The 19134-nt window shown below is 30.9% G+C and overlaps 2 protein-coding genes across 2 annotated transcripts; both read right to left on the minus strand.

Moving 5' to 3' along the window:
• Positions 1-2650: 2650 nt before the first annotated feature.
• Positions 2651-3608, minus strand: LOC148613955 (uncharacterized). Its single transcript, XM_088590403.1, has 2 exons — positions 3508-3608; positions 2651-3101 (listed from the first exon to the last, which is right to left on the minus strand). The coding sequence occupies exons 1-2, from the start codon at positions 3606-3608 to the stop codon at positions 2651-2653; spliced, it is 552 nt and encodes a 183-aa protein (XP_088446529.1).
• An 11413-nt stretch (positions 3609-15021) lies between these two features.
• On the minus strand, positions 15022-17384 carry LOC148613956 (uncharacterized). Its single transcript, XM_088590404.1, has 3 exons — positions 17377-17384; positions 16794-16895; positions 15022-15600 (listed from the first exon to the last, which is right to left on the minus strand). Exons 1-3 carry the CDS (start codon positions 17382-17384, stop codon positions 15147-15149), a joined length of 564 nt encoding a protein of 187 aa, XP_088446530.1. The 3' UTR covers positions 15022-15146.
• Between the last annotated feature and the right edge of the window lie 1750 nt (positions 17385-19134).

Consider the following 19134-nt stretch of genomic DNA (forward strand, 5'->3'; position numbering starts at 1 on the left):
TTAATTAAAGTTCTGTATAAATTTTAAGATCTCATTGACACAAAATATCTTTAAGAAAAAAGGTTTTGTTCAATGTTTATTCACATGAAGGGTGTGTAAGAGTTCAAGCTAGCATTAACATCATTCAAAATTTATTTGGTAAGAATAAAAATTTACATCCTATAAGCAAAGAAAAAGCACTTCCTACAGTAAGACCGCTACAATTATTAACATCATGTAACATAAATGATTTCCCCCTTTTTAATTCAGGTAGAGAGTTACCATTCTTGAAATTAAATAGAGCACTGAAATACAAGCCTCCTTCATCGAAACGAGGAGCTTTTGTTTCACTTGAAACAAAAAATACGCATAAATTAGAACACAAAGTAAACATTCGATGTGTCAACCATAACCTGGAATAAATATTAAATGTGTCAAACCCTAGAGAAAAATACGAAATTGGTCAAACCAAGTACACTCACGAAACAATAACTCAATAACTTTTTTTCTCATTTATCATGTCATTTTGGCACTTAGGCATCTTACGTATAGTAAAATATATTTTTTCTAAAGTTTTCTAAGTAAAGTTTTCAAAACAACTTAGTAACATATAACCAGCAAAGTGGAAGGCTTTTGCCATATGCATAGTAAAAACAACACGTCATTATATTTGCCGTCGGAAATTAGTTTTCTCCCAAACGTAAATCAGATTGTATTGATTGTTTGTTTATATTTTATATTTATTTTTCGTTCGTGTGTTTTTTATTCATTTGTTTGTTATTTAGTAAATTAAATTAGGTATTGTTTTATGTATCAATTTCAATTATTTTCATTTAATCTTGGTATGTGTCCTAGATTTTGAGATTAATTGTCATGTACTTACCTCCAATTCGGCCATATGATACCCCCAAGTGCTTGCACTTTCAAGAGATATAGTTGATTCTTCTATAAAATTTAAGGTAAAATGGTTACGTTTGGTTTGTCAAGCCAAACAAACTCTGTTAAGTAAAATTTGCAAAAGGAGCTTAAAAAAACAAAAGATGCATTTAGTTATCTCATCCTCGGGTGTTTCTAAAAAAGCAGAGGACGCTAACCCTACCGGTGCATCTGGTCCATGCTCCCAGTTTTTAGTGGAGTCCCAGTTGTTCATTGCTTTTGTTACTTTGTATGTATGATTTTAGTTACTTTGTATTCTTTGTTGTGTATGTCTGTTCTCCATGTCTGGTTTTTGTCCCCGGATTACATTCATTTGATTACTCTTTCACTGTTTTCAAACACTGACGGTGAAATAGAAAATTCGAAAAAGTGTAAAAAAAAACTGTCATTATTTCGCAAAAACGGGTGAAGATAGTCAACTCAAACTATCTTTATTATATTAAGAATAGTTGTTTCAACAACTATTGATATGCAGTGATGTATACTTTAATATCGATAATCGGTGAAAATGCAAAATTTGCAAAATACAGATCGTATTGACCCTAATATACTAAATACTATTTGAATAAACTTTAAAGCTTTTTCCACAAATTTTAATCGGGTCTTTTCAACTTCAATTGGAATACATTCTGATATGTATTCTGAGCATTATATTATTTTTCGCTACCCAGTTTGACCGCTAGATTTGGAATCATATATATTTTTTTTAATTCCATGTCGTCTGATTATCATTTCAATCCCTTTTTTTTCCAATCTTGCCCCTCATGTTTGTATTATATCGCGACAAGATTTATACCATCTAATACCATCTTCCGCATACAAATAGCTCTTTGAAATTTACCATGTTGAACCTGATCATTTATGGTTCAAGGGTTTCCTCTGTACAGAACTTGTTTGAACAGCTTGCAACAAAAATGAGAAGAAAAAGAAAAACTCAAAATACGTCACAGCTAAAAATTTCTTTCTATCGTCATGTATGTTTGCAATTGTATGACTACTGTTATTATTAGACTTGGTCAGCTCAGATTATTTAGATATCTTGAACATTGTTTTCGAAGTTAGGATTATGAAAGTCACAAATTTAGGTATTTAAAAGAATGATTAAATTTACCCAACATATCATGTTTTGAATAATTTTTTTAAAGAACTTAGCCCTGAACCGTGATTCATAACAGAAGATAAACAAATCCTCTATTAGAGGAGCATAATTAGTCTGCATTAGAATACCAACAACCTGTCTATAGAGTATTACCAAATCAAATATGGCTATTGTCAATTATACAATTCATACATTGATCATATCTAAATACATTTGTATGTCAAAAAATGTATTATTAAGTTTTTAATGGAATCCGAGTTGCTCACGTTTTACTTTTGTTACTTTGGTTTTTTTTCATGTTCTTTGTTGTATGTGTTTCAGCATTACAGTCCTTTGATTTCCACTAGAATCGTAGTTGACTTGATTACTTTTTCTAACGTACCTTGAACAATTGAACAAGAGGAAGAGAAGAGAAGTTATTATATCCATTGTGCATTTGATAATAATGCATGTATTTTATCTGATATTAACAAAAGACCTTTAAACGTAAAGAAAGAATCCATTAAATACAACGTTCTAGTCTTTTTATTATTTGCGATGCCAAAATACAAAATCTATTATTATTTGTAAAGTTAAAATATGATAATAATTAGGTATATTTCGTTGTTAGATTTCATTTTTTCCGTCATTTAAAAATTAAATGTCACTTCTAACACCGTGTCCTATACATGCAGCTTTTTCATAAGGACTAACATTGGTCTTGTCATTATTGCAATAGTATTCGAACAAACACTTCGTAAAATCATCACTAGATATTGTGTCCTCGTCACTTGGTGGCAGTGCACCATAGAATCTTTCAACAAAAGAATTTAGACCGGATGCCTGACAACTTGCCCTGTGTTCATCCTTAGAAATTACCCCATCTCCATTCCTATCCATGCTTTGTATTAATACTGCCAGCCATTCTTTCATTTTATCCTCAAACTTTGATCTCTCCTCATTGTACATTTGTTTAAATCTTTCGATGAATGATTCTGCTGTTTCGCAGTCAGATCCAAGAAATACAGTTTTGTAGATATAAATGTAGTTTTTTCTGATTTCTTCGGCAACTTTACCTTTCAATTTGTAACCTTTTACTGTATTGTCTCTACAGAAATAAAACAGACCTTAGCTTAAACTATTGCAATGATTACCAATCAGATCAAGCTTAAACTTTAAGTAAAATATTATCTGTTATTCGTTTCATTTTCTGTGTTAACTATGAGGACACACATGTACTGCATGTATAAGAAAACTGGAATTACTTTTTCCCCATCTTAACATTAAAAGCTGAGAAAGTTCATATACCTGTTTAGATGGTAGCCGAGAAAAGAAATATATAAACAGCAGACGGTGGAATAGTTGAATCATTAAGTTTAAAGATTTCAACAAAAATAACGTTTAGTATTTTAACATAAAAATTGGACCCCAAAAAAAAAAAAAAAAAAATCGGACAATTCTTACAAAAACAAAAAACATATGATCGCTTCTAAAAATGATATGTAGCTTCTTACGCAAAAATATGAGCATCTGCTATTGTCAGAACATTGTCGTGGTTGAAATCAAACATTTCAAAAGCTTTTCTCCATTTTTCTAATAGGTAGGGAGTCGTCATTCTGAAAAAGAATAATTTTTTAATCGTGTAAAACATAATGATGCTGAGGGTCAAATGGCATTATATCGCCCTGGTGATTCCCGGAAACATGTTATGTCATTATTTTTCGGAGGCGAAAAACTACTAGCCCATATATTGCATTTTGACTCGAAGTAAGAGTAACTTGAACTATTTTTTTTTATTTTTTTTATATTTTACTTCTTATATATACTAGTAGTTTACTAGATAATTCTTGTGACTGAAAAGAGAAAATGCGTAATATTTGACATTATGACGTCACGTTCTCAATGTGAAATCTTAGCGGTCAATATAAGTTCCTACTGGTCCATATGAGAATGGACTGGAAGTAATATTTCAAAGTAAACGAGTACAAATTATTAAAATATAATATTCAATTTTATCGGCGACAAGATCCTTATACATATCTGTTATGGCTACAAAAGTGTTCTTAAAGAAAAACATAGAAACATATATATATATATGTTTCTATGTTTTTCTTTAAGAACACTTTTGTAGCCATAACATGGTCATCTATCTTCCCAAACGTTACATTGTAACAAAAAACCTTGAATTTAAACAAAATGGCGAATATCTTACCTCTGAAAATATGTGGCTATGTTTTCGGTTTAGTATGTAAGACTACTTGTAATTGAAATTGTAATTCAATTTATAGCAGACCGTTCGGATGATCTACTTCAGATTAAAAGAAACGTAGTCATACGTTCATCACAAGATAGTACTTTTGTTATTTATTTTATAATTGATGAAAGTTTTTAATCATGTCAAATTTACACAACAATGTTTATGCATCAAGAGAAAAAAGTCCCAAACTTTGTATCAAGGTTTCTGCTTACATTTTACGTTTCAATCTATCATTGAAATGGAATACAAAACGTATATTAGATAAAGACAAAGTATTGAATCAGATAAACTGTGAAATCAGACGGCCATCTTAATTGTTTTATTATTATTATTTTTGCTTATTTTGTTTTTAATCATTTCAAATGACTCTGCTTTGAAATTTTATTTGAAAAAGACACCATCATAAGCAATTTGTGAATAAATTATTATTATTTGCCTCGCGTGTAGACAGATTTACGTCATTCAAATTATAGCTAGAAAAAGAGTATTCGATTTGCATCTTATACAACTGAAAATTAATCTTGTAATGAAAGCGTTCCTTGTGAATTTGAAGATTTTTATACACAATGACTGTGACCATAATGCTTTCTTGCAGTTATCCAAAAAGTAGAAACTTATTTCATTGCAATGAACATGACCAGGAAATGGTATCCACACATCCCAGACACATATGTAGTAAAACATTTTATTATTACATCTACGCCAAAAAAATGAGAAAAAAGACACTACAGACATTATGATGTCAAACTCATATCTTGACCTGCACTTGTACATTTCTGGTAGAGAAAAACGCATGACTAAACTATACAACAAACGCGATGAACAATTATTCCAAATTGTCAATTTTCCTTTCATCTTTGAGAGCTTCCTTCACACCTGTGTATGAAGTTTTCATACAACAACTCATACATTATTTCTGAGCTTGCCTAACTAAACGGACTTTTTGTACCGTGTTATATTTCTCACAATAAGGTTTCTGCAACAGAAACATGTTATTACAAGATTGAAGTCATCACTTAATAAGTTTTATGGTCATCATCATGAACTCGTTGATCGTTATGATGTATCCATCTGCAACATGAAAACCAATTTTTTCACCGTGTCATTGTGTCCTCTTCCTCTTACCCAAAATAAGAAGTTTTATGAGCAGCCCGATTGGTGTTTCTGGAAAAGTAGACGAATACACTACCTGTGCACCTAACCCATCCTCCCAGTTTTTAGGGAAGTCCGGTTTGGTCATGTATTTTGAAGGTGTTATTTTGGGTATTTAATGTTCTTTGCTGTGTCCATTTTTGTCTAATAATTATAATAGGAACATATAATTTTGATTAATCTTTATCACATGTGAACATATAAATGTGATCATAGGTTTTTGGTGGACTACTTGTTGTTGTGTATGATAAACCATAAAAACGTAAGAGTTTTTAATTTATTTTTTTTTTGTTTGTCTGTTTTTGTTTTGTTTTCTTTGGCTGGCTGTTGTTGATTTGATTTCTTTGTTGTCGTTTTTTTTTTCTTAAATTGTTTTTGTTTAATGAAGTTTAGATGGGGCAGTGTTGTAATGTCATTACAATGACCTTAAACAACTTATCCGATTTTGTAAAGGGAAGGCACAAAATAATGGTTAGACCTATAGAAGTAAGTCACAAAGCCTACAATATTATGATTATTGCTGAATACAAACGATGATACGTTGATGTTTTAAAGGTACGCATAGACAATTAATATCATTATATCCCTTTTTCTGTCCGTTACGCAAAGGGATAGACATTTCTTATATAGTTCTAACATCGTTGGGAATTTTCCAGACCTTTCTATACGTTTATATATCTTTCCTGTATCAATTTGATCCAATGGAGCAGTGTAGCAAATAGAGTCGTCACATTGTGAGACGTTTGTACAATATTGATTTGTTGTGACATGCATCATTAATTTGATCCTCCATCTTACATAATAACATCTAAAATGAACTGTCATACATCGTGTACTAAGTTACAGCCCTCGATTAATCTTACGAGGAGGAATGACCCGGCCAGCGAAAGCTATATTTTTATATAGCCTAGCTGGTCGAGTGGTCTAGGGCGCTGGATTTAGTGCAGGCGGTGTTCCCATAGATGTCACAGTGGTACGAGTTCGAGTCCCGCGGAGGGAACGACCAAAATTTGCTTCGCAAATTTGACAGTTCTAACATCGTTGGGAATTTTTTAGACCTTTCTATACGTTTATATATATTTCCTGTATCAATTTGATCCAATGGAGCAGTGTAGCGAATAGAGTCGTCACATTCTGAGACGTTTGTATAATATTGATTTGTAATGACATGCATCATTAATTTGATCCTCTATTCTACATAATAACATCTAAAATGAACTGTCATACATCGTGTACTAAGTTACAGCCCTAGATTCTACGAGGAGGAATGACCCGGCCAGCGAAAGCTATATTTTTATATAGCCTAGCTGGTCGAGTGGTCTAGGACGCTGGACTTAGTGCAGGCGGTGTTCCCATAGATGTCACAGCGATGTATACAGTTTTGAGCGTTGCTGACGGTATTTCATTCCTTAATTTTAAAGACACTAAAGATACAAACCTTTTGACGAGATTCTTTGATATTGCTTGTATGTTTAATGTCTTAGTAATCTACACTTTTACTTAGCATGCCGTCGTACTTGCTTCATATTGGAAGTTGTGTCTGCGGTACTCAGATATTTTGTTTCCTTGTACGTGTTACTTTCATTATTTCATGTTCTTTGTACAATATTGTGTAACTATTTTCCCTTCTAGTTTTCATCCTTGAACTATATTTCTATTAATTTCTGCTTGTTTCCTTTGCTTACTCTTTTATATTAGCTCCATTTTAGAAAATACTACAAATACCTGAATAAAATACCAATATCAAAATAAGTGGACATTAAATCATGTTAAAATTTCAAGTATTTATATTGAATTTATTTTATTTTAGTATTCTTAAAGTAAGTTGACGGTGAGGTTTTCAGCCACCATTGGTCTTAGCAAATCGGTCAACATCATGAGGTATAACCTTGCAAAGTATTCTTGTTTATGTCAAAGGCACTAAAATCTTCACTTTTTAAAATATTATTAATTGCTGTAATGCCAAAATTTGTTTCGTCGGTAATTTTGTTATGTTTCAATTTAATTAAAACAACATAAATTTGTTTAAGAATGCACACATAATAAAGATGGATACAAATGTCTTTACAAATTTAAGTAAAATTGATATGATCTCATATGATGATAATTTTTATCCTCGCCAAACAGATTAGCTCAGATTCATATCTGACTTTAATAATTCAAATTAAAATCGATTTAAAAAATCTTGTTACCATAATATTTACACATTTGATGAGATATCTGATTACTTTGAAGATATTATCTTTTATATTAGCACTTAGGATATTGATAAACCAGTAAATTACTTTTTATTACCTACCATTACATCGCGCTATGCTTATTCACGCGGCTCTTGGTTTTGTATTTTTTCAATATTTGTTTGTTTTTTTGACAAACCAATCTTTTTTCTTAAATTTGGACTAGTTTATCTCTATCAGATAACAATCTAAAATCTCCTCTTCTTTTAGCAGATTTGAAAATGGATTTCATTTTTAAAAGCTTTTTGAGTGGGACTTTGATCTCGATATTGAAGTAATAACTCAAAACTTATTATTCCCCTCACATGATATATTTTTTATTCATGTTTTTAAACTTGCCGCTGTAAGAAATAATTAACGTGGGATGGTAGCGGTTATACGAATTCGTTAATTAGAGAAATTCAAAGAGCCTGTTCTCAGTTTTTTTTTGTGTGTTTTGTTGTTAATATTTTTGTTTAACATCTTTTTTTATAGATAAGAACAGTAATATAAATGATTTTTTGTAAGAGATACAGTATACGATAAAGTAATATAGTTCTTCGTGGAAATATTCGTATAAAGCAAGTGTACGAGGAGAAAAAAAGACATTTCATCTTAGTTTGGAACTCAAATGTAAAGAACAATATATATGAATTCACCACCAACGACCAATTCCCCCATTATATCCTGTATTCTCCCTTTGGTTTTATCCATCTCCATTCAGAAATGTAATACTTACACTTATTACGTAAATTTATCTGTTTTCTCCTTAACTTTATTTTAAGGATTTAAACATGGTGAGAAATTAACACAATTCTGCAAAAAAGTATCAGAAGTACAATCTTCTTAGTAATCAAGGGACAAAGACCAGACATGGAAAACAGACATACACAGCAAAGAACATAAAGTAATTAAAATCATACATACAAAGTAACAAAAGCAAATGAGCAACTCGGACTCCACTAAAAACTGGGAGCATGGACCAGGTGCACCGGTAGGGTATGCGTCCTCTGTTTTTTTCTAGAAACACACGCCGAGTTGCTCATAAAAAGTGAAGTCTGGGGTAGACAAACGAGGAAAGGAAAACTATAACCCGTTGAATAAATCAGTTTTCATGGTGCAGATAGATACACCATAACGATCCACGAGTTCATGAAGACGACCATAAAAGTTGTGTAGCAACATAACCCTGTTACAGAAGCCTATTTTTAGAGTTCTAGCGCGATACAAAAAGTCTGCGTAGTTTCAGCAAGCTCTACCATATACCAACGGTCACAAAAAGGAGTTTTTCAAATACTTACATCATTCGTTTCACCTCTGAGTCTCCTGAGCAATATAAAAAGTAGAACATTTGTAGACGGCATTGAGTTTATCAAGTTTGAACATATTGGCATCTGTGTTTTAACAGGAATTTATCTTTGAAAGTTGGCCAATCAGAAGCTTACAGAGCCTCTAGTGGTCTTCTTATTTAGTTAATGCAACGTAATAATTATTAACACCATGAAGTCCGAATTATTTTATCATCCTGCTTTCAAGCAGATAGTAACCATTCTTCTTCAAACCCTTTTCAGCTAAACGGGGAAACATTTATAACATAAATAAATCCAGGTATTTGGTCATTTAAAGTACTTTAAAGAGGCTCTACCGAGTATGGAAACTTGAAATCCTACCCGAGGGTGTCTGAGAATTCGTAGGTGTGCAATTTCTGGTGGTTTTAAATAATATTTTACTTGTCATTAGAACATCACTTAAGAAAGTGCGTTTTTTTTTAAATCTTTTTTAGAAGACGTATTTTTTTTTATTTCACAAACGTCGCGTGTTTTATCTCAGCCAAAAATGAGATGAAGAAATCTCACAAGGCTAAATATAGAAATAGCCTTGTCTCTGTAATCAAAAAAGGTATTTTTGTATTGTTTCGTATTTTTCACAAAGAGGAAATATGTTTGTCAAGCCAACCTAAATCTGGTAAGTATATTTCAAAAACAAGAGAGCTGAAAATATGACAATAAATGACGCACAATTTAACTGTTTACAATATGCCAAAATCTGTATCTTTTGTCTTATCAACCCGAGAATTCTTTTAAACCCCAAGGGCTATTGGACCAAGGGTTGATACAACAGGCAGTACAGATTTTGACATAATTTGTTCAATATATCATATGATTTAATTGTACTTTAGGTTTGTTCCGAGTAGGGGTTCTATATAAGATATAGGGTATGTGATATAAGGTAAACTATATAGGGCTTAGACAATCACTTACAATGTAGAAACACATTATTTTGATTACCGCTAAAACCTTGGTTCCCTCGATTACTCAACAAAGAACATAAAGTAACTACGATCATACAGACAAAGCAAAAAAAGCAAATTAGTAACTCAGACTCCAACAAAAACTGGGAGCATGGACCAGGTGCACCGGTAGGGTAAGCATCCTCTGCTTTGCTAGAAATACCCACTGTTCATAAATAGTCATGTCCGGGGTAGACGAAAGAGGAAAGGAAAACTATGACAGGTTAAACAAATCAGTTGTCATGGCGCAGATACACCGTAGCGATACACGAGATCATGATGACGACCATAAAACTTCTACTAATATAACATCTACGCAACAATGATGATCAATTTTTTGTTTTCGATACGAACTAAAGGAAATATTCTACTGTTTTTCCACATACGATTGTGTATATAGATTTATATTCAAAATTCAAATATCATCGAACATTCCATTTCAGTAGCAAACAGTTGTTTCTAATTGACTAACATTGCTTTCATCATTATTACAATAACATTCACAGTAACTTGCAATAATTGGGAATAGTCCCATCACTATTATGAGGATATGCATTGAAGTGCCTGTCATCAAACGTTGTTAGACCCTGTCCCAAAACTTAGGCTTTGTATTCTTCATTAGAAATGTTTCCATCCTGATTGGTGTCAGCAAAGCTGATTTTAATCACATGAACGTCTATGATATGTTTATTGAATAAATGTTTGTATTGTTTCCATATCTCAACCAGTTCTTCTTCCATTTTTTTTTCGTCAGAACAAATCCTGGAATGTGCTTGTATACTTATTTCTAAAGTCTAATGCGTCCTGACCTTTTAACTTCATACGCTTGAGTGCATTATCGCTGAAAAATGTAAAATGTTTAGATTATCATATGTGAAAATATAAAGTTTTTTTTTTCAGTATGGTCATAGCTTTTTGAAGGTGTATTTGCATTAGTAACCAATTAGTTTGTACATTGGAGCCTCAGTCTTAAAAGGGTAAGCATGGTCAAGGTCAATTGATAAGCCACCATCATTTGGGGTGGGGATATAGAGATAGGGGTATCCGAATTTCAATTTGTCTGTTCCTTTTCTTTCCTTCTTTTCATAAAAAAGAAGGGTTCTCATCTCGTATCCGTTTCTCAACCTACAACCCCTGAATGGAGTTAAGTTTTTTGCAGAATCATTATTCCATATCCCTATTGTGCACCTTCAATCTCGGATTTTGATCTAGATCAATTTGAATGTCAAACTACGCATTTTTAGAAGTGTTGGATTTCGAGGTATTAAGTATTGAGCATTGCCGACTGTTTTTTTTTCTTGTTTTAAAACGCACTAATGATACAAAGGTTCTTTAATTTTGGTGGCATTTGTCGATTTACTTCATTTAACATTTACTTGGCATAGTTTGGGCTTAATTTGAGCTCTAGATATGATCAAAATTATGAATGCAAACATACGGTCCCACACGTCGAGACCTATGATGCATAATATAGTTAATTCAGATTAATTTTATGTAATGTTAAGCTTTATGTAAAGACATACGGGTGCACCTGGTTCATAATCAAGTTTTAGTAAAGGCCATGGCGGTCAATATACTTTCGTCTCTTTGTACGTGTAAATATCCTGTTTAAATTTTTAGCATTAATATAGAATGGTAAACTTTTACCTATTTTCGGTAAATAGACAAATTAAGATGCAACTTCAAAGGTGAAATTTTCAGTCATCATGGGTCAACTCGGTTTACATCGCCAAATATAATCACTCAAGGATACTTTCTCTATTCGAAAAAAAAACGTTATTTAATCTCTGCGTCACTGGTTTGATAAGAAATTTATCAATAAAATGTTAGAACAATGTGGTTTCTGACAGAGTGTTTGCCCTTTAAATGTTAGTTTTCAGTGCATTTTAATGGCATTGTAACTCATTGTAAGCATGATATGGAACACCTTGTTTGGTTTCCTCGATTCTGATGGTACAAATAGTAAATTACACTATCAAAATAATGTGTTTTGTCATACCATGTTTCATCTAGTGCCTGGTTCTTACAAGCATTGACACTTAATTATATTTGTTGGCATGTTTATATAGACAGTATCAAAAGCTTCACTATTGGAAATATAGTTAAGTAATGTATATCAATATTTGGTTTCGTCGGTGATTCTGTCTTGTTTTTAGTCAGTTAATATTTAAAATTACATATAATTGCTTACAAATAAATTGGAAATAAGAGTTCATTTAAAGATTCAGTAACAACCTTTATGAAAAAATATAATGAAAAGTTTGATGCATGCTACACAGATAAAATCAAATCTACATCAAAAACTTTTTAAAAGAAGATTTTTAAGAAGATTAAAAGAAATTTGTTTTCCTTTAGATATATACATATAATGATATATCTTATTACTGTAAAAGATACTATCATTTATATTAATACTAAAAATATCATTTTTGTCATATCAGTATCACGCGCTATGCTTTTTTTCAAGCGAATCTTATTTTGTTTTTGTTTTTGTATTTGTTTTATTTTTTTATTTGTTGTTGTTGATTCGTTTGTTTGTAATCACATGTATAATTTGCTTTTCATTTGGTATGGCAATGCCGGTGTTACAAATATATCATGTGGTATGATAGAGGTTATATGTGTTTGAGTGTTGAGTTCTGTGGTTGCGCAAAACCATTTCTTGTAAAGAATTAATTACAAGATAAGGTAAAATAATATTTGGTGGAAACAATTCATATAAAGCGAGTCACTTTTGATTGACACATCAAATGTTAAGTGATTGTTTATAAATTCATCACTGATCGACCTATATTGTTTTCGTTGCGATTACAAGAAACATACAGCCAAATGTCGTTGCCAATGTCATTCACTAATGCAAAACAACGAACAATGTTACTTCTACGGAACACCACACGTGTCTTCATCGATGGCAAAAAAACCCATAACATTAAGCAAGTTGTTAAATGCTATAAAATAAATGATGTTAAACTATTCATAGGAGACAAAGATCGACCTTCTCAATTGCCTTTAGTTTCAAAAATAAATACTGTTGAGAATTGAAAATAATTGTTCATATTTCAATATTATTTTAGACAGCAGGTCATCGGATAAAAAGTAGATGTATATAGAAACACGCTCACTTTTAAATGCTTTTGTCTACATTCGTAAAGAGAATTCCGAGTAACAAACTCGCATATATCCTTTATATTCATTGTTAAATTGCTCTATTAATTAACTTCTATACTCACGGCTGCCAAAGAGTCTATCCAGTCCTACTACAATACTTGTTACTCCCTGATGGTATTAATTCAATATGGACATTGCAAAATTCCAAAGATTTTCTGGAAAACCCTAAATTTAAGTTAATTTTGGAATACAATAGCATTAAGCCCCTGTTTTTTTTTCTTTTTTTAGTGTTGGTTATTTCTTATATGGTAGTGTTTGAAACTTAATATTTTTTTTTCTCTTTAAATATCGCATTTGAAACACACACTGCAGAATGAAGTCGAAATGTTTTCGTTAGCAGTTCACAATTTATGTTAGTCAATTTAAATTGAACATTTACTTTTAATCTTTTTTTGTTCAATCATAAAAATGCTCGAGCAAACAAACGTTGCAATGAAAAAATTAGAGATAATGACAATTAAAACCGTTCAATAGACATACATGAAACAATTTGTTTTAATTTTTATTTATTTCTGAATTAAGTCTAGTAAAAGCGTTGGCTAGCGTCCAGCCATAATCATGAACATCATGATGCATGACTGATTTCCCCATTTCCCTTTAAGGGTAACTGTACAACTCTTAAAATCAATACAGCATCGAAAAACAAACCTTCTTCATTACAACTTTTATTTATTATTTATAAACCGAAATATGTTTGATCCAATTTCAAAATAAACTTTAGAATGTCAAGCCCTGAACAATCTTATCAACTTTGTTCAGGAAAAAACAACGTTTTTCGGTCCTAGCATAAAGTGTCGTATCATTCTGTTTCTCATTGTTCTATAGGATCGTGATGAACATTTGATTAAACATTTGTTTTATTTTATAAAGTGGTTTTTAGCGGAAACAAATTTCAGATATGATAACCCACTAACCGAGAAAAATGGACGCCCGTTGTGGTTTGTTTAGTTAAAACACGTTGTTTGACTTAGATGATTTATTTAGAAATAGATTGAAGTCAAACAATTTATTATTTCTGTCGTCGGAAATCTCTCAGATGAAATCAATTTTTTTTTGTGTTTAGTTTTGTTATTGTATATTCGTTTATATAGCATTGTTTTGTTTGTCAGTTTTTCTAAATAAATTCAGGTTTTTCTTTATTTATCAAACTCCTGTATTGACAATTCGTTTAAGTAATGTTTCTAAAGATTGATTTTTTTGGACTTACCTCAAACTTGACCATATTTTGGCCTAAGGAGCTTATACCTGTAGATATTTCAATTCTTCTTTTGATATTTAAGACTAATTCGACATGAACTTTACTTTCAGTTTGGTCATATGAAATATCTAAGACAGAGCTTGCAAATGCAGATATTCAGAATGTAACATAGGTGAGAGTGTTAGACTGAAATTTTCTAAATACAGAAACAAGATTTCAAAATATCTGTCGAGGCTCTGGCGAGTAAGGGAACATCAAAATTCCACCCGTCCATGTCTGAGGTTTCCTAGGAAATCCGAGCGGTATTGGATTCTCTTTTCACTTGTCATTACTTTGTTACTATGCCAATTCAGAATTTTCTGCTATTAGAAATTCCTTGGTATTATCAAGACGTCATAAAATCGTTTTATTGTGACGTCACAAATCTTACGTTATTTTATCTTACTTTACGGTTAGATAAGAAAATCTCATATAGCTACAATAGAATAATTCTCGTCTCTTTAGTGAGAAAATTGTGTTGTTGTCCTCTTTTTGTTTTACAAAGAGGAAATATGTTGGTAAATTCACCCGAAACCTCTCGATTTTGACGGAAAAAGTTAAATCTATATAACAAAAGCATATAGCTATGTTATCCTGATTATAATACATAATAAAAAACGAGCCATTTAATGATAATTTTATTGTTTTGTTTATAAAGTGAAAGAAATATATAATTATTTTTCAAATTTAATGGTGCATACTGATTTATATTCTACTTTCAAATGCCATCGATCATTCCGCTAGCCACTTGATCATGATTGTATGTTTTTAGACATTTAGTAAAGGGAATAAGTAACTTATTTCCCACATTCAATGTACATATTTATAATATTTTAAATGTCATCGATCATTCCATAGCCATAGCTAACAGCTCTTTCTAGTTGACTGACATTTTTTTCATCATTATTACAATAATATTCACAATAACTTGCAATAAGTATGTCATTGGGAACAGTTCCATCACTATTTTTGGGATATGCATTGAAGTGCCTGTCATCGAAAGATTCTAAACCCTGTGCCAAGGCTAAGGCTTTGTATTCTTCTTTTGAAATATTTCCATCTTGATTTGTGTCAGCAAAACTTATATAAATCGCATGCACGTCTCTGACATGTTTATTGAATAAAATTCTGTTTGTGTTGTATTCATGTTTCCATAACTCAACCAGTTCTTCCTCCGTGTTTTTGTCAGCTCCTCGGAGAAAAAAATCCTGGAATGTGCTAGCAAACTTACTCCTAAAATCTAAGGCCTCCTGACCTTTCAACTTCATACCCTTGATTGCATTATCACTGAAGGAAGGAAAAAGTTTACGTTATTATTTACGACTAAAGTGTAGTGCTAATATTAAACCCAGGGCATATTTTTCTTTACTGCTGGCCATAAAATAGAATGACGAAGGGTATGTTAGATCGATCATAAAGGTTGTTTCTGTAAAAAGGGAAAAACGCCTTACAGAAGTGTCCTACCATGTTATTTACTTTTATTTCCTTTTGCTAAAAATAAACGGAATAAGAAGTCAGGATCATTCTAAAACTTCTCCAATATATAATTCAGACTGTAATTTTAAGAAGGGTCTATTGTTCATTTGAAAAAGCAATAAGAAGTAAGAAACCAAAAAATTTTGCGACAATTAGTATAGAGAACATTTATAGAAAAGTATTTGAGAAATCTTGATTACTTGATTTAGTTTTGGGCAAAGTCACTATATCACAATAAATAAGTAAACAAAGCATATTTCACCTCCACGAATAACAATCCAGCTGGTTTCTAGGTTTTTATTGTTTGTTTTATCAAACTTAAAATGAAAATAATTTGTCAAGAAAACTATCGTCTCTCTGTAAACAAGTTTGTAAGGTACGAGACATTTATTAGTAAAATTCAATTATCTTTAAAAAAAAACATGGTATTAAATGCAACAGATAACTTTTTTTTAATTGGAAATGAACTGTAATACATTTTGTTGCTTTGTGTGTGTTGTTTTAGTTGCTTTATGTTCTTTGCTGTATATGTCTGTTTTCCATGTCTGGTCTTTGTCCCTGGATTACATTAATTTGATTATCCATAGAACCTTGGTTCCCTTGATTACTCTTTATTAATTTAAATCTTGTTGTGTTTTATAATCTATTAAAATAATCGTTATTATAAGGTTTGCTTTATTTCAATATGTAATGTTTCATTGTGTTATATGCCAAAACAACATCTTTGAGATATCTACATATGTCTGTAATTTGAAATTGCTGTCGAATGGAAAAGAAGTTTAAAAACTGTAATTGCACTTATTTTCGCGGGGAACTATTTTCCGATTGATGGATTTTAAATCATTTCTATGAATAATAAAAGTTTGGTAATGTTGATATTTACCATATGTTTACGAGTAAAATTAGCAAATTTATTTGTGTTAATTTTAACGAATAAAAACGATTCAATATATTCGTGATGATTAATAGACTTAAATAAAACTAGTACAATTACAGTTACTTACGCATAGCAATAAGCATCTTCCATCGACAATACATTGTCCTTGTTTATATCAAGGGCATGGAATGCTTTTCTCCATTTCTTGATCAGGTACTCACTAGCTTTTCTAAAAAATAAAACGATTTTTTTTAAATTAAAAACATTTCTTCTTCACAATTGTTTCGTTCATATGAACTGCGAACATGAAAACATCTTTTGTGCGTATCCTACAATCATGACAAAATATGTTCAGAAAGAATAAATATATTGAGATATAACTTTTTGATTAAGGCCTAACAACGAAAATTATTAAACGACTGCAAAAGCAGTAAAAAGTCGATTGCTAATGAAAAAAGCTACTTTGATAAATTCAAACAAAGAAATTCAATTATGTTTTATTGTGAAATATATCACTACATAGCATATCACTTATAGTTGGATGCTAGAAACTGCTATAAAGAAAACATTGTGTAAAGCATCTGTTATTAAATTTCTAGACAAAAGTAAGATAATAGAAGCAAAAATATCAAAAACCTGAAGGACTGATTTTAATTTTCTTGGATTTATTCATATGTATATCAATTTTACATAAATAATGGAAATCTTACCTTTCCATTGTAAATCGTCAATGTTTGACTTCAAATCCTGTTAATAGTAAAACATGAATGGAAGATCAGATTAAATAAGTGGGACATTGATCATTACATATAGACTATAAGGGTGATTAAGTTATTGGAGCATGTATTGACGCTTAAAAATAAGCGAGCTATTTGAAGTATATTTGAAAGAAAAACATTTTCCGAATTTCATATTTTTTGAAAATTTAATACAAATGTAAATGTTGTAACCTAATTTAAAATTCATTCTTTATAAATTATAATAATTAAAATTCATAAGGCTATTAAAGTGCAATTAGAGTTATACTTTTATTTTATGAGGTTTTGAACAAGTAAGATTTGATACCTGAAGATATAAAGATTAAAAGTGGATTACCCGATTTTGAAACACCTTCTCCCTATCTATAACAGACTGCCTTCAGACTTGTCAATTTTTGTTGACAAAAAGTAATTAAAAAAACAAGTACTGTTTGTAAAAAAAATATAGGCGACGCGGTAAAATTTGTTCTTTTTACTTATAATATTCAATATTTTTGTTTTTCGAACGCCACTAAGTGTTCAGTTCTTGGCCATTCGGGAAATAGAATTGCGATCATGTGACTTGCGTTTCCATGGAAGAGCGTCTTTATGGTCAAAGGGTAAAAAGCGAAACTATACCGACTGCGTCGAAAAAATGACGAATATCTTATCTCTAACAACACATGTCTTTGTGTTCCTGTTAGTATTTAATAAATACTTTTTATAGTTGAAACTGTAATTCAATGTATAGCGGGTCATTTAGAAGCCCTACTTCAGATCAAAATAAGTATAATCATAAGTTTATCACATGATGATATTTTTTTTTTATAATTTAAGTGAAACTTGTATCAAATATTTATACCGCGTCAGATTTACATAACAAGATACATGTATCGAGAAAAAAAGTGCCTAAATTTGCATCGACGTTTCCGGATCAATGTTTCAAACTGTTTTTAAAATGGAATACAAAATGTTTATTAGAGAGACAAATATAGTTAAAGTAAATAAAGGTCACCTTGATAGATTCCTGTTTTTATTTCTATAGTTTTTATTTATTTCAAATGTCTCTGCTTTGAAATTTCAGATCTGAACTGTACGTAGAAGAAGATACCGTCATAAGCAACTTGTGAATAAAATATCACTGTTAGACTCCCACGCAGACACTTTCATTACATTCAAACTATAACTTGAAAATAACAAAACAGCATTAAGTGTTCTAACTGGCATATAATACAGCTAAAAAATTATTTCCAAGTGTTAACTTCTTCATTGTGAATTTGCAGATTTTTTTTATATAACAACCAACAAAGTATAAGGATGTCGTGAAGTTTCCTTGAATCTTACAAGAAATATATTACTCGAACAAATTCACATTACACAGTTTAACCTATGTGAAAATATGAAGTTGTTTCTTGAGTATGGTCATAGCTTTTTGGAGGTGTATTTGCATTAGTACCCAAAAGAACAACAAAATTTACAATTGTTAGCATTTTTATTGTTGTGGAGTTGGCTGTACTTTGTTTTTGTTAATTTTGATTATTTATTTTTTTGTTTTTTTGTTTTTGTTTTTGTTTTTGTTTTTAGTTGTATTTGTTTTTATTTATTGACGTTTAAATGTGGCAAACTTTTAAGTCATTAGAAAGAACAAATTCCAAAAATATCCAATTTCCTTATAACTCTCTTTTATTGTATCAAATTTCGGTATGCTGCCCACGTGTATCAAAAATTAAG

Source organism: Perna viridis, chromosome 6 (assembly GCF_037379345.1).
Source record: "Perna viridis isolate PV_CMFRI_1.1 ecotype Kerala chromosome 6, ASM3737934v1, whole genome shotgun sequence".
NCBI lineage: Eukaryota > Metazoa > Mollusca > Bivalvia > Mytilida > Mytilidae > Perna > Perna viridis.